Here is a 17,567-nt window from a genome sequence, read left to right on the forward strand (position 1 = left end):
TCATGACATTGTCAATCAACAGCGCGCGCCGCGCTTTAAGTTTGTTTTCGCCGTTTTGAACTTAAACCTAATATAATAAATACTTTTAACTAACAATACAAATACTTAGAATTGCAGCTGTATTTGTAACCGGTCAAAGATAACGGTCTTTCATTAACAAAGAAAGTGCATCACACACACTTACTAACAGGTCCAGAGAGGGATGAAGTGGCTGCAAGGATTTATCCCAGTAAGGTAAATAATATATGTATTAACTTTTTTAACTTTTTTTAGTATGACAGTTCCTCTATTAGGTACAGATTGCCACAATAGGCACTGTCAGCCAGTGGAAGATATTGTCCGCCTCGAGATCGCAGTACATTGCTTACTCCTTCATAGAGAGGTCATTAAAGACATTTAGGGAGCACTCACTTTGAATTTATCTCTCTTTCATAATACAATACAAATATACTTTTAAAAAAGAATCAAATATATCATAGGTAGCTATATAATAATGGATGTAACATAAAAAAATTAACAAAAAATTGACATTTGTTACAGTTGCCACAGCGAGCCCTGGTCTGCACAAACTGTTTGGCTCAAGCACGAGAAGATCTTCAAATAGAACAAGGCCATAGTAACATAGGTCAAGTGACATCATATTATGCAACAATGACCTGGACAACTTCCAGCATACTACAAATTCCAGTGGCCGTTGTTTTGTACCGGGGTGTCAAAATCCAGAATGTTTTTAGTTCCTGACTATTTAAACGCAAGAATATTAAAAAGCCAAAAAAATACTTGTTATGGAAAATTCAAGAATTTGTGCGGAGCATAAATCTGTATATAATTGGGAATTTCTGGACCAGTACTAATTTTCAAAAACATTCACTAATTTAGAAATATATTGTTGATGAGACAACCTGACCTGAAAAACCGACCGTTGTGACCTGGAATGAAATTATAGTAGGATACTACTGTAATTGTGTTTGTAGTCTCCGTGCTGTTGGTTGCTCATGTGATGCCATTGTATGGTATTTAGGTTGGGCTCGGCACCAAGAAAGTATAGAAGCACCGGCACCTTTGTTGGATGGTATTTTAATAAGAGAGGATGTGGAAAACTAATAAATAATTAAATAAAGAGTGTTATTGTTTTATTTTTACAAGTCAGAATCCCATATTATCATTAATATTGAACGAGAGGTGTAAGTAGTTCTAGCAATCACAATCATCTTGTATCTTAGATGTTGGTTAGATGTACCTACGAGAGCACCTGCTAGGTATCTTCACAGATGTTTGTCCTGACTGCAACATCTTGGACTGTAGCGGCGTCTAGCTACAGTTTAAAAAGCAGTTGGAAATTGATCTGTTTCCAATTAGTCACTGATTTAACTAATCACAAATTCCCCGTTGTACACACGTCCAATACGGGGCATCCAGCAGTCCAATGAGGCCGGGTATGCTGTGTGGCCGACAGCCGTGTTAGTACGTCGCCAAGTCCACGTTGCGTCGGGAGTCGTGGAGACTGGTGATGACCAGGAAGCGCAGCATCCATTACGTGGTAACTGCGATGTGTAGGCCGCCGATGACGTAGTTGCGCGTTGTCATCCTTTCTAAATTTTAGCGCAAAATTAGGTACTCCGCGAACTTCCAAGCATTGGTTTATTCTATTGGTTAATTTTTTGTATCGAAATAGAAAATGCTGTATTTATTGTTATTTTTGTACTAACAAAAACATATGAAATGTCACTGTCACAAATGACAGCTGACTGACGCTAGGGTTATTGTTTTTTAGTTATGACTGTCATTACTTGTATTTTATAATTTTGTACAAAAAAACTAGGCCAGAATATGGCAAAATAACAATTAAAACACTTATAGATAATAATGACGTATTTAAATTATAAGTGTACACAGTCCAGGCCTGGGCGCCATACATTCTTGAAACGTCTCCTTTAAAAATCTAATAAATCGTTTTTGAAGCTTTTCAATGCGATTCAAATGCACGGCATAATTAGGAGACCAAATTTTTGACCCATATTCAAGTACACTTCGAACGTAAGCAAAATATATGCTTTTTATACAGTTACTGTTACGAAAGGGGGCACAGATTCGCATAATGAAGCCAAGAGATTTGTATGCTTTGTTTGTAATTACATCAATGTGACGATTAAAAGTGAATTTACTATCCAGGTAAAGTCCAAGGTCTCTAATATGTTCAACGCGTTGTAAGGGAACGTTATTTAGGTGGTAATTATGGAATAGAGGTTGTATTTTTTTAGTAAAAGTGATAACTTGGCACTTATCTACGTTTACCGATATTCTATTTTGTGTATAATAAGCGCATAATTGATTTAAGTCATGTTGTAGCTTTAAAGAATCGTCACTTGATGAAATTCTAAGAAAAATCTTAGTATCATCAGCATACATCAGGAATTTCGAATATGATAATACCGAGTATATATCGTATAAGTATATATTATAAAAAATAGGCCCTAAATGCGAGCCCTGAGGCACTCCTTGATGGAATTTTAATGAAATCTGACCTGCATCCCCCGAGTACAACAGCCTGAGATCTGTTTGTCAAGTACGATTCGATCCACCGTAGTAAATCTCCATGAATACCTAGTTTGTGTAGTTTCGACAATAAGATGTTGTGATCAACGCGATCAAAGGCTTTTTCGAAATCGGTATATATTACGTCTATTTGGTATCCTTGTTCTATATTTTCACGAATGTACTTGGCAAACAGAGTCAGGTTGGTGGAAGTTGAACGATTTCTTAAGAAGCCGTGCTGTTCAGATGGTATACATTTTGAGATGAAAGGATAGATTAAATTGAGTACGGACTTTTCAAAAATTTTGCTAAAAATTTTGCTAAAGATTGATATGGGTCTATAATTTTCTATTTTAATCTTTAGACCTTTTTTATGGATCGGTACGATCTTCGCTTCCTTCCATTTGGTAGGAAAGACACCATTTTGAATAGATTTATTGAACAGCTTAGCTAAAGGACCCGCGAGAGCGCTGGCGCACTGTTTGATGAAATATGGTGGGATGTTGTCACATCCTGCACCCTTCGTCACATCTATTTTTTCTAGTAATAACAGAACAGTAGACTCAGTGATTGTAAGTGTTCCAATGTTTTCAACTGCTTGCTGAAGATCAGCAAGATTTAATTGTGTGTTCAGTGGAAGCGGCAGAGAAAACATATTATAAAAGAATTGATTATACCCATCGACTATATCACTACCTTCGCTGAGTGTTACATTATTATAAGTAAGAATGTTTGGATAGTTCGAGTTTTGTTTCCTAGATTTTGCATAGGACCAGAATAATTTTGGGTTATTAGTTAGTGCCTGTTGACAATTGAAGAGATACTTGCTGTAACACGCTGCGTGCACCCTGTGATATCTACTCCTTAGAAGAGAAAATTCAGCGTAATCTAAACTATTGCCAAACTTTTTCCATTTTTTATGCATTTTATCTTTTTCTTTAATGATTTTAATGAGGCTTTTAGTGTACCAGATCGGGTAGCATCTTTTTTGATTTATTTTAGTAATGATAGGTACGTATAGGTTAATGTAGAAATATAATTTTTCGTATAAGAATTCGACCCCGTCGTTAACATCTCTATTCATAAATTCTAAATCCCAGTCAATATTATTTAATTGTTTACGTATATTTTCATAATCACCCTTGTAAAAAGCAAATTTTCTTATACTCTTATTAATGATAGATTTTAAGGTTATTTCAGATGCGTCGATGCATAAAGGTGGGTGAGATGAATCGATCTTTAGTAAAGGAGAATTTAAAATGTTCAGTTCTATTTCAAAGTTGGAAAAAACCAATCTAAGACGTTTCCACAATTATTTTTATAATGATTATATTGGGAAAGTCCGTTTAAGGATAATAGTTCAAGCAAAATATTGACCGATTGACGAGTGGCGCAAGAGCTATCTCTTGAAAAAATAGTAGGGATCCCTGCATTCCATTCTACGTATGGAAGGTTAAAATCACCCAATAGTAAATAGTTGTTATTATCTGCAGTTTGAGCGCAGCTTGGAAAGATAAGTTGTAAGAGGGTATTTAAGTTAGAAATGTCAATTTGTTGGTGTGGGTCCTCACCGCGAATATATGTAGTGATAATATTAAGGTCTCCATAAGAATTTAATGATCGAGCCGGTATTGTAACCCATAGGATTTCTGTAGGAGCACATGATAGTGGAATAGGCTGATAATAAGCTTGTAAATCACGACGTACACATATTAAAACTCCCCCACCGATTTTTTTATTGGTAGCTACACAGTCTCGGTCAGTTCTAAAAACATCGTACCGTTCGTCACAAATTTCACCACTAAATATTCCGTCACACAGCCACGTCTCAGTCATTACAATAACATCGTAATTATTGGCCGATATACTTCTATAACATTTATGCGTCTTTGTTCGTAGCCCGCGCACGTTTTGATAATTGATATTAAATTTTTGTTCAACCATTGTTATACATGAAGAAAATATATAGGGGAAGGTTGCGATCATTGGACCAGCGCTTTCATTGGACCACTTAAATATTTCAAAAACTATGAAAGCTGGCAACACTCTGTTACGTCGCAAACTAGCGGTACCGCGCCTCCCGGCCCCCACTCGTATCTCAGAACCGCCGCGAACCGCGGACGAGAATAACGCGCGTAAGAGTGTTCGCGACTACCGAAATACAAAATTGAAGAGACTGAAAAACGCATGTAAGTACCATTGTTTTAAGATTTATTTGGGTGTTCTTGTCTAAAACATTAGATAATGTATTTGTGATCAAATCTAGGATAACAAATTAGGACTATTTGTAGCCTTAACCTTATTTTTTAAAATATTTGTAAATGACTGGATACCTAGTTGCTATCAATGGACCACACTGGTATTCCAATCATCGGACCGGTCCAATCATAGCAACTGTTTATGATTGATCTATAATTACATTATTTTATATGAAATTTGTTTAATTCAAGTACTAGAGGCCCACTCTCGCTTCGTTTCGGTTAAATTATAGCCTATTTGTTATACAAACTATATATTAAAAAAAATAACAAAAAACGTTTTTTTTTTCCAGAATGTCAAACGAAGAATATTACGCGTGGAATGAGGCAAGCATGAACCTGGCTATTGATTCTGTCCGAAAAAAAGGGCGTGCGTATACATATTATATATGGCGTGCCGAAAGCAACACTAAAAAGAAGAATAGGTAGACGGAGTCAATAAAAGTGCTAAAGAAGGCGTGCAAATCATAGGATCTGTTGATCTCACTGTGTGAAAACTGTTTATTTCAGAAAAAAGGCTGTATTATTATTTTAAGATGTTATCCTTAAAAAACATTATAAATGTTGATTTTTCACAGGTCACCTTGATTGGACCATTGGTATAGATTCGCCTAAGTCCATTCATGGCAACCCAGTAGTCCAATCAAGGCAACGGTGGTCCAAACAAGGAGCCAAGTAAAAAAATAGTTAAGTTGATTTATCTCAAAAACTATTATCTTTAATTAATAATGCAAAAGGTTCAACGTAATTAAACAAATGTTAAGTAAAAATCATCAGTTGGTTTTATTTTATCACGAACCGTAACCATGATATTAGGCATGGAAGTTAAGTGGTCCAATCATAGCAACCTTCCCCTAGTATTCATGTATCGTTAGTCATGATTTTATATTTAAATTGTTGTCTTATAAAGAATAGTAAATATTTAGATTGAAAAAGTAGCATAGTAACACAGTAGCATGTTATTATTAGTATGATTTTAATTAAATAAGTGTGTCCGCATGAGTTTATGTATCTGTTTGAGTAGGTAAGTTCGTAAATGTCAGATTCATTGTGCAGGTTCATCGTCCAAGCAAACATATCAATAACTTGTACATTAAAGCAAGAATGATTACGCAACGTATGAGATCCGCGCATCCTAGTAACCAGTGCTAACATAGCTAACATAAAAAGTGTTATAATTTGCGATAAGTTATTAAGGCAGATATCGAATAAACACAATATCAACGAATCTTCTTCATATCGGCGTCGTCCTTTATGTAAATGATGGGAGATGTGTCTGACTTTCGCAGTAGAATTCGACAGTTTTTTACCCAGCAATACTTGAATCCATTTTCTGCGACGGCCACGCGACAAGCTTTGTACATCTTTTTGTTCGATACCGTGAGGTGCTCATTCACGTATATGCGCTTAGACTCGCCGGGCATTTGAATGTCTAGAGTGGACAATTGTTTTTTTCCTCAATCCAGCCAATATATTATCCTTGTCGATGCGATTGCGTAGCTAGACGACAATAGACTTAGGTCGGTCGGCGACTTTCACGAGAGGCTGTATACGTGTTACGTGTACGATGTTATCACATTGCAAATCCACTCCTGCGAAGTTCGCTAGGCAAATTGTAATGTCAATCAAATTCTCATTTCGAGATTCAGGAATACCAAAGAGCTCCAAGTTCAATTGCCGTTCACGCTGCTGGTATTCGTTCAGTTCACTTTGCATTTTAGAGATTGATAAACGGAACAGTTGCATGTCGGACTCAACCTTTTCAGGGTTCGCTACGGTTTCGACTTTTTTTAAACGGGAGTCGACATCTCGAATATGATCGGAGTTGAACTCATGAGATTTGACTAGTTCGTCGAGTTTTGTGACAATTTGTGATTGCTCCAATTTCATAGTAGTGAAAGACTGCATCACGCCATTATACTGATTTTTCAGTGAGTTAATTTCAGAGCGAATATCCGTTAAACCAGCATTTAAAGTGATCAGTTCGGTATTCACACTTGTATTCTGTGTCTTAATTTCACTGATAGCATTTTCAAATCGGCTAGTGAACCTCTTTTCTTGGTCCTCTAACGAAGTAGATATAATCGTTCTGAAGTTCTCCATGTATTCTTTCAACGTATCATCATTCAGGTGGTCTCGGTTTCTTTTTCGCTCGTGCCGGAATGTAACGTTCTTAGGTCTGTGGGAGACTTCCCCCGCCTCCGAGCCGGAATCACCAGTCGATGACGGCGGGTGCGCATGTGTTGGTGGTGGCGGGGAGGACATAGCGTATGCCGTGCGTGTAGACGAAAGGGAAATTATGCAACGTTCTCGTTTCCTCGAGGTGTGAGGGGAGGGAAATGCACTCGCGCGCACTGCGTCACTGCGTATTTTTCCACAAATAATAACCACTGCTACAAACGATTCCAGACACTATTGTACTATTTAATAGGACAGTAAATGGTTTATAAGAAATCTACTGAGTTTGTTTAGAGATTTAGAAAAAGCTGGTACACGTCTGCCTTCGAAGGCGTCCGGGCGAAAAATGATATAACCACATTAACGTAATGCATCAAAATATTAGTGGACTTATAAACAACTCTGAAATGCTTACAGTATGTTTAAATGATCTAGAAGACGCTGGAAAATCAATGGATGTTCTATGTTTCATGGAGCACAATATGATCACGGAAGATATTGATCTGATTCAAAATTCCTTACTTCGCTTTGGCTACATAATTACGCAAGAAATAAGAGGAAAGGAGGGACTTGCATTATGGTCAGAAGTAACCTGGAATTCAGAGTAATTGCCTCAGTGAAAAAATATTGCATTCCAAACGTAATTGAATGTTGCGCTGTTGAAATAATTGAGCTTAATATTAAAATTTTATGTATTTACTAGCTTTTGCCCGCGACTCCGTCCGCGTGGCGTGTTATAAAAGAAAGATCTTTGTGTGTGTGGGAGAAAGGTTAAAAAATGCTTAATTTTATTATTTTTAAATGAAGTTACAGTATAAAGAGCTCAGTTAAATAATGAATTGTTATTAATTTCTAGATTATTAGTTTATGATTTGGTTTGATATTTTAGGAAAATACGATCAGTTTCGAAAATTTAAACAAAATTTAAAAATTACAACAGAAATACGCCGTGAAACGTCCGCCTGGAAAATTCAACAGAAAACTACCTACGAAAGATTTGAACCATCCAAGAATAGTGAAAAGTTCGCCCGCAAAATTCAATATTTGACACGACCATCAACGACGTCTGCCCTCACGCATCTGCCGCGTTCCGGTTGCTCACTCGAGTATCTGCCCCCCCTCCGCACCTCGCCACCGCTGTCGCCGCCCCACAAACGCCGCCGCGGCCGCGACGTTTCTTGGTTGCCACTACCGCGAGCTATAAATTTCAAGCCTCTAACTCGCTTCCCGTTCCGGATCGCTCTGTCCAGTCGCATGCGCACGGAAACCGCTTTACTCGTCCAACTACAATCTGCTGCCTGACGATAAGAAGCTGGGGGGGTACTTTTATTTTAAAAGTACCCACCATATCCACGGTTCCAAAAGGTAACACCGTTATCGCTCCCATCCACCCCCGGCCTCCCACCAGCGGGTCTCACCGGGGAGGGAGTGATAGCGTGTGCGCTGCCTGGCGGACCGCTTGGCTTCGCGCAACTGGACGGTTACGTCACATCGCGCCCACATCTAAACGGGGTGAGCAGAGCAAGAATGGCTCCCCCAATCGCCGCCGGAGTGACGAAGCGCAGGGCGCGTATCTTCGTACGCACCCGCGCCGTAACGACGCCCATCGCCGCCCAAATACCGCCGCCCCCGCCGCGCCTTACCGGCCTAGGCACGAAGATGTCCCCCTTCCCGCTGCCCCTGCCCCAACTCCCGGGAGCAGGAGTTGCTGCAAGGACCCAAACGCCGCCCGAACATCAGCGACACCCACCGCAGCCCGCGGTGAGGACCACGCCGCCTGTCGCACTCTCCATGCCCTCACTGGACATGGAGACAACACCTCCGCGTTCATACGCGGCGGTGTTAAACACCAATCCATCATCGCCGCCGCACGCGCCGCCGCACGCGCCCCCGCGCTCGATCTTTTCGACGACGCCGACCCCACCGAAGCCTGCACGCCCCCAGCCGCCGCTCGCCCCTGCGAGCAAGAAGCTGCCGCCGATAGTGGTAGACCAGCTACCCAATTGGCCGCACCATCTCCGCCAACTGCGGGAAATGCTGGGCCACGTCCCCAACGCGCGCCCGTACGGGAAGGGTATTCGCTTCCTGGCGAAGACCGAAGAGGAGTACCGGCTCTACCAGCGCTACCTTGCCAGCCTGGAGAGAGCGTCGGGACTCTCTTGGTTCGCCTACGCCCCCCCGGCGGAGCGCGCCTTGAAGCTGGCCATTAAGGGCCTGCCAGTAGACACCGACGTAGCCGCCCTAGAAGAGGAGCTGCGTAACCGCGGCTACGAGCCGACCTTCATCCGGCCCATCCAGGCTCGAGAGGGGAGACCGGGCTGCATCTTCTTCACGGAGATCCGTAGAACGCTGGGATTCCAGCGAATCTACGAAATCTCCGAGCTCCTCTGCATGCCCGGCGTCAAAGTCGAGGCGTGGAGGGGAAGGAGAGGTGCAGCTCAGTGCCACCGCTGCCAGCAATTCAGGCATAGCAGCCACAATTGCCACCGTCCCGCTGTCTGCGTTCGCTGTGGCGAGAGCCACACGGCGAAAGAGTGTCCGCGCCCCCGGGACGACCCGGCAACATGCTGCAACTGCGGGGGACCACACCCAGCAAACAGCCCCTCCTGCCCGGTGAAGATGCGTGAGCTGCGCAACACCAGGGCGGGCACCGCTCCCACGACCGTGAGAAGACCGATGCCACCAGCAGTCTCCATCGTGGACCCCGGTAGTGAGCCGTCTGCGCAGGGCTCACTCATGGCCGCGGCAAATGGCCCAGATGGGCCCAAGCCGAAACGCCCACGACACCGCAGGAGAGCGAACCCTGCTCCCACCGCTACCACCACTGCCGAGCCCATCGCCGTGGAACCAGTCCCCCAGCAACCCTCTACATCAGAGACAGCAGCCGCCGCCCCTCCCAAGGGGAAGAAGGCGAGGCCCCGAGCGGAGGCTCCCCCAGCTCCCTCCAGTGAGAAGCTGGAAGTCCTGGAGGAGACCATGCAGTTGCTGCATAATATCTTGGCCGCCATCCGCACGCAGACTGACCCAGTGCCCATCATCGTGGGAGGCCTGGCATCGCTGCTAGGCCAACTCACCGGTGGGCACTGAAGCACCAACACCGGACTGGACCGGGGCTGCCCACATCCACTACTCCCCGTCGAGTAGTTAGGATTGTGGCCACCCCCCGGGGGATGAGTTGACGCTTCCAGTGGCAGTGGAAGCAGTCCTCTCCCCCCCTCCAGCCGACTCGACACCAGCTGCCCCGGCGACGGAGCAGCTTCACCGGACCAGACACCACCGCTAGCTGACGGGCGCTCACTGGGCCTCCCCCAACGGGGAACCACCCGGTGGGCTCGACCTCGCTAGCGGCACCTCGGACTGACACTCCATCGGGCTCACGGAGGGGCGTTCTCGCCCGCCGTGTCCCAACCCCGTGCCACGCCCGTTTCTGCGGGCGGCGACTGCCGCCACATTAGAGGGGCTACGCCCCGTGAATGTCTCCCCGTCGCGGGCGAAGAAGAAGAAACCACACGGCGCTTCCCGTTCCCAGGGAAATTTTTAACTTTGCATTCACTAAGGTATATAATATATGCATGTCAAATTTCAAGCATCTAACTAATGCAGTTTAGATTTTTTCATACAATTTTTACCCGCCAATTCCCATTTTTCAAAATACAGCCATAACTAAAATTTATATTTACTAAGGTATGCTACACGCTGGTCAATTACCTGCAGGAATTTGTCACTCGGACATAATACTTTTACATAAAAAAGGTGACAAATCCGACATTAATAACTACAGGCCAATCAGTCTTGTCTCACATCTGTACAAGACCTTCATTAAAATTGACGAAAATCGTATAGCCAGCACCCTCGACAGAGCTCAACCCCCAGAACAAGCAGGCTTCAGACCGGGTCTCTCAACAACGGACCACCTTCACGCCCTTAACCAAATTTTAGAAAAACACCACGAATTTCAACTTCCTCTCTACCTTGCTTTCGTGGATTATTCAAAGGAATTCGACAGTGTGAATCACCAGTCCATGATTGAGGCCTTGCGACGGCAAGGTATCGACCCAACCTACATACACCTTATTCACAATATTTACAATAGTAGCACAGCAGCCATAAAACTCCAAACATCAGGTTCAGTATTTAATATAAGCAGGGGCGTGAAGCAGGGCGATCCTCTTTCTCCTAAGTTGTTTAATAGCACTTTGGAAGAAATGTTTCGGCAGTTAGTGCCTGTCTGGGAGGACTGCGGTATTACAGTCGGCGAGTTGAAGCTAACCAATCTTCGTTTCGCCGACGATATCATTTTATTTTCCACGTCAGCTCTCGAATTGCAACGGATGCTACAAGACCTTAGTACAGCAAGCCTTGGGGTTGGACTGAGGATGAACATGTCGAAGACCAAGCTAATGACCAATACCACAGAGCACAGGATAGAAGTAGATGGTGAAAGTATTGCATATGTCCAGGAATTTGTCTATCTGGGCCAAGTAGTCTCTTTCCAGACCAGACAGGAGAAAGAAGTCGAAAGACGAATTGAAAATGCCTGGAAGAGCTACTGGTCCATGAGAGACATGATGAAGGGTGATCTTCCGCTATCCTTAAAGCGCAGATTCATGGACGTGTGCATTTTTCCCATTCTCACCTACAGCGCTCAGACTTGGTCTTTGACTGACATCCAAAAGTCCAAACTCAAGGTTTGCCAGAGAGGTATGGAACGCAGCATCCTCGGTGTTAAATTGATCGATCGGATCCGAAACACCACGCTGCGTTCCAAAACAAAAATAGCAGACGTAGCGAGAAAGGCTGCCTGCTTGAAATGGGACTGGGCTGGACATGTTGCCCGAATGCCCGATGACCTCTGGGCCAAAAAAGCTACAGAGTGGGTTCCTGCAAGTGCTGTTAGACGTCGGGGAAGGCCACGGAAAAGATGGCGCGACGAGTTAGACCGCTTCTCGAAACGGTGGCGCGAGCAAGCTGGGGACAGGGAGGAGTGGAAGAAGGGAAGAGAGGCCTTTGCCCTGCAGTGGGACATTGAGGGCTATTAATAATAATAATAATAAGGTATGCATGCATGCTTTTATTCGTAGCATGCATGCTAGATTGAAAACATCTATCTTACGCGGTTTAGATTTTATCATACAAATGTTTTTTCCCGCTAACTCCCGTTCCCGTGGGAATTTTGCAATATCCAGTTGCAACTAAGCTTTAAGTTAACTATGGTACCTGCATGCCAAATTTCAAGCGTCTAACTTAAGCGGTTTAGAATTTTTATACAAAAGGGTTTTCCCGCTAATTCCTGTTCCCGTGGGAATTTCGAGAATTCCTTTCTTAGTGCACCTCTACGGTACCTAAGCTACGTCCCTTCCTAATTTCAAGTGTATACGTTTAGCCGTTTAGGCTGTGCGTTATGTCAGTCATTCAGTCAGTCAGTTTCTCCTTTTATATATTTAGATATTTCCGTCATACATGATTTCTATGTAACTTTAACCATTAAGGCTGCTCACGCGACGGAAGCTTAAAAAATGGAGTAACTTCTCCCGTTTTCCCAAAATTTCCCTTCACTACTCTGCTCCTATTGATTGTAGCGTGATGAAAAGTATACTATAACCTGCCCAGGAGTATGAAGAATAATTGTACCAAGTTTCATTAAAATCCGTCCAGTAGTTTTTGTTTCTATAAGGAACATACAGACAGACAGACAAAAATTTTACTGATTTAATTTTTGGCATCAGTATCGATCACTAATCACCCCGTGATAGTTATTTTGAAAATATATTTAATGTACTGAATTGACCTCTCTACAGATTTATTATAAGTATAGAGTCCCAAAAAATTTTCTGCTAAATTCTTTGACATTTTTATTAATAATTTTCATGATATTCTTGCTATTCTCACTTATTCAACTAATAAAATGACTATCGTTTGTGGGGACTTCAATAAAAACATATTAATAAAAGATAAACAATCCATAGATCCATAGACAAACAATCGATTGTTGGCTAAATTGGAAAGGTATGGTATTAGAGGTAAGGCATTTTTATGGATTCAGAGTTATATCAAAAATAGAAGTCAATGTGTAGAAATATCAAGATTAACGAATCGATCGAATCCTGGATCGCGAGCACCATTTACTAAAATGTGTTGTCACAGTTACTTCACAATGGATCTGGAGTTCCTCTGGGTAGTGTTCTTGGCCCATTATTGTTTTTAATATATATCAATGACTTGCCAGATGAGACGCCACATAAATGCTTTCTTTTTGCTGACGACACAAGTCTACTCGTAAAATCGCATAGCACTTATTTCAGGATGATATTAACATTGCAATAGAAAATGTAATTAATTGGCTCAAGTTAAATAATCTTAAAGTTAATATTGATAAGACTAATATAATGCATTTTTTATCCTACAGAACATCACCTCTCTCTTTACATGTAAGTTACAATAATAACCGATTAAGTGAAGTTAACAATATTAAATTTTTGGGATTAAATTTGGACAAGCATCTTAATTGGAAAACCCATGTTGATTCTGTTTGCAAAAGGTTGGACCGTTTCGTTTTTGCTCTGCGTAAATTGAAACAGACAGTGTCATGCGAGGCGGCACTAACTGCGTATTATGGCTATGTTTAGTCCATACTAAGTTATGGTTTCATTCTTTGGGGCAATTCTGTAGAGGTTAATAGAGTATTCTTCCTACAAAAGAAATGTGTGCGTGCTTTGGCAAATGCTCGATTTATGGACAGTTGCAGGCCTCTTTTCAAAAAGTTTAGGATCTTGCCCTTGCCATGCATATTCATTAAGGATATATGCTTATTTGTAATGTAATCAACATATATTCCAACTCCGTAGAGAACGTACAAACAGACATGTTAGAGCACAGTATAAAGACATGCTATATCAGCCCCCTTCCAGGTGTTTCATTTATGAAAAAAATGTTTTTAACTTATGTATTTTAATATATAATAAACTACCGGATTGTCTGAAGTCATTGAAAGGAAGCTGTTTTAAGAAAACATTGACAAATTGGTTTTTGGAGAATTGTTTTTATGATTTAAATGATTACTTGTCTTTTAAAACGTAAAATTTTAAATTTATTATAATTAGAAGTTTTTGTGTTCAAATTGTTAAAATATTTGCATGCCTAGTTAAGGTTGAATACTTTGACATTCTGTAATACTATACCATCTTTTGTAAATTATATTCTGGCAAATAAAAAAAAAAATTGATTGATAGAATTTCTAAATTTACTCACAAGTTATAATCTCAAATTATCTATAAATGAACTTACACGTCTTAAAAGTGGCACGTGTATCGACAACATAGCGCATAATTTACTTGGCAGCAGAAGTGAAGTTCATGAATTTGCTATAATATATCGGATCACACCGCTCAACTTTTAAATTGTCCAGTTAAAAAAACATGCAGGTTTAGTTTCTGGTACACAATAAAACGTATCTACTCTCAGGCCAACATGAACAAATTCGCTGGATGTCTCGATAAACTTAGTATTAATGACGTGTACGAAGTTGCTGATCCCAATGAGACCTTCAACACATTCTATGATAACTTTAGGCTGTTTTATGATTTATGTTTTCCGATCATTAGGATAAAATGCTCAACCAGGGTAAAACCTAAATGGTTAACGCGGGGCATTAATCTTTCGAACGCCGGAACGCGGATCTCGACCAGACACAATGTAAAATCTATTGTGTCTGGTATCTCGGCATATGAGAGGTTAAGCTGTGTAGTAAACGAAAAAGGGAAATGCTATGGAAGTACAGATCATCTGGTGATACTAAAGATAAATCGGTATTCCAAGCTTATTCAAAGAGACTAAAAAAAATCATTAATCTTACAAAAATGTGTCAAAATAATCATTACATTACTAATTCTAATAATAAATCCACATCGACATGGCAAATCATCAAGAATTCTAGAGCCAATTATCCAAAAGAAGGTATTATACAATTAAAAGATGACGAGAATAATATAATAACGAATCCAAAACATATTGCACAAAAATTTAATGACTTCTTTATCGACCAGGTTAACCGCTTAATAATGATGATGGGAAACGAAACAACACGTGCACATTTAATACTTTGACATCTATGTTCATGCAACCTACTAGCCCTGATGAAATACACCAGGTTATAATTATCCTAAATAATACCAACAGTACCGGCTATGACGACGTAAACACGAAAGTGGTCAAGTTTGTCTTAACGATCCTAGCACCTGTGTTATCTCACATCATCAACCTTAGTATTGAATATGGAATATTTCCCGACAAGTTAAAAAAATCTATAATAAAGCCGGTCTTTAAAAAAGAAGATAAATATGACATTAGAAACTATAGGCCAGTTGCACTCATTCCCATAATGTCAAAAGTCTTTGAAAAAATAATATATAGCCAAACAAAATTCTGACACATGAACAGAAGGGATTTAGGAAAAACATTACAATTGACATAGCAATATACAGCTTCCTTAAAATAATTTATAAAAGAATGGACAAAAGATTACCTGTTTATGCAATGTTGATGGATATGACTAAGGCATTTGACTACGTAGATCACAACATATTACTACATAAATACATACACACACACACATATGGTACATACATACACATATGATACATTATATGGTATAAGAGGAAACGTGCATAATAAGAACATATCTGGCTGGCAGGACTCAGATCAGAAACATAAATAAAATATGTCCCGAAACAAAAACAGAAGTAATATATTCATCTGACTCTAGGTTAGTATCTTACGGGGTCCCGCAAGGTAGCGTCCTCGGACCGCTTCTATTTTTAATATATATATAAATGACATGCCAAATTCGACAAATCATCCAATAGTACTGTTTGCGGATGACAGCACAATTATTGATAATGAGAAAATTAACATAAACAATAGTTTAATAAATGTAATTGACTGGCTGAAGTCTAACAATTTAGTAATTAATTTAAATAAAACAAAAATAATGTCATTTAGACAACGACAAATAAAACAAATGGACATAAATATTCAATATGACGGTATACAAATAAATGAAACAAAGGTGACGAAATTTCTGGGCATACATATCGATAGTAATATTTGTTGGAATACACAATTGGCAAGAGTTCATAAGAAACTACTTAAGTCCTCCTATGCGCTTTATAATATGCTGACGAAGGTTGTAAATCGTAAAGCAACACTAGCGGCATACCATGGCTACGTCTCATCAACCCTGAGGTATGGAATCATATTTTGGGGGAATGCTTCTGGGAATGACTGTATATTTAAAGCACAAAAACGATGCATACGAGCTATTTGCGGATTAAAACAAACAGATATTTTAAAGAGCTGAACATATTGACATTCCCGTCGATGTATATCTACGAAACAGCAGTGTTTGTTCGGCGTAATCTGCATCTTTTCACCTTTGTAAGCAGCGCACGGCGCGCGGCGTCGCGATCAACTGAACCGCCTGCAAAGTTTTAAAACAGCTCTTTTTGGTAAAAGTGTATTTGGTATAGCAACAAAGATTTATAACAAAATACCAAAACCTATACGTGACTTCAATAATATTAATATATTCAAAAAACAATTTATGCAAATGTTAGAACATTGTCCAGGCCAGATTCTGCACCCCACAGGCATAAGTAACTGAATTGAATGAAAAACGTATTATTCTCTAAGTGATTATTTTGATGACAAATTATAATTATTTAGTTCTACTTACTTGATTTTCAATCCTTATTATGTGTTCCGTTTGACGTCCGAAATCCATTACGAGAGAGTACATCGTGTCTTTCTTGCGTTCAGCCGTTAGATGTCGTTAAATATCCGTCACGTGACTGCGCTGCAGCAGCGCCCTCGGTGCTCTTTTCTATGAACTAAGTTTGGAATTTTGACAAGCCGCCATATTCACTGTTGCGTCGTGTTTTGAATCGAGCGCAAGGCCGTTAATGTTTTAAAAGTTTTCACAGCTAAAATTTAATATTTTCATAGAACTTTTGAGATTAAAGTAAAAAGTTCTGTTTAAACTAAAATTTGTGAGAGTATTTCCGTCACGTGAGTTTGTGTATGATGAATTCCGCGAGTGAAACCGCGGAAATGGACTCGCCGCCGCCGCCGCGTAAACGATCACGCTCGTCATCATCAAGTTCATCGACCAAGGATTCTTCGTCGGAATCGGAGGGTACGTTGCCCAGGAAAAGGGCACGGACGAATCGTTCCTCTTCACGAGAATCGGAACTGGATCGCAGGTTTGAGCAATTGTCTCAACAACTGGTGAGTCATGTAAACAATATTCTCAGTGCTACTATTTCGTCTTTCTACCCTGCATTACGTAGTGTTTATACAAATGAACCCCCGACTATGCTTGAGACATCACCGTCCACCTCCGCGGAAAACTTTTTGCGCCCACCGCCAAAAATTAGACACCATCGCTGACCTAGTAGTTTCAGTTAAAGAACCAACGATAGCTAAAGCCAACTTCGACCGTGTTGCTAAAATTACATCTATGCAAAGATTTGACTCGCCCGACTGGAACGCCGTGCAAATTCAAATTCAAAAATATCTTTATTCAGTAGGTAACACAGTTAC

At 40.8% G+C, this 17,567-nt stretch overlaps 2 protein-coding genes across 2 annotated transcripts in view; both read left to right on the forward strand.

Annotated features, from left to right (window-relative positions):
- LOC126381625 (uncharacterized) overlaps positions 1-17,567 on the forward strand; it is a 57,893-nt gene that overhangs the window by 29,054 nt on the left and 11,272 nt on the right. The window lies entirely within an intron of this gene.
- Positions 8,499-10,910, forward strand: LOC126381627 (uncharacterized). Its single transcript, XM_050031080.1, has 2 exons — positions 8,499-10,010; positions 10,815-10,910. The coding sequence occupies exons 1-2, from the start codon at positions 8,499-8,501 to the stop codon at positions 10,908-10,910; spliced, it is 1,608 nt and encodes a 535-aa protein (XP_049887037.1).

The sequence above is a fragment of the Pectinophora gossypiella genome, unplaced genomic scaffold (genome assembly GCF_024362695.1).
Source record: "Pectinophora gossypiella unplaced genomic scaffold, ilPecGoss1.1 Pgos_69, whole genome shotgun sequence".
NCBI lineage: Eukaryota > Metazoa > Arthropoda > Insecta > Lepidoptera > Gelechiidae > Pectinophora > Pectinophora gossypiella.

Bases quoted from the DNA above. Each gene is read 5' to 3' on its own strand.
- LOC126381627 (XM_050031080.1), top strand. From the start codon at position 8,499: ATGGCTCCCCCAATCGCCGCCGGAGTGACGAAGCGCAGGGCGCGTATC. The intron at 10,011-10,814 runs GTGGGAGGCCTG...AAAATCGTATAG, and splicing joins CTGACCCAGTGCCCATCATC to CCAGCACCCTCGACAGAGCT.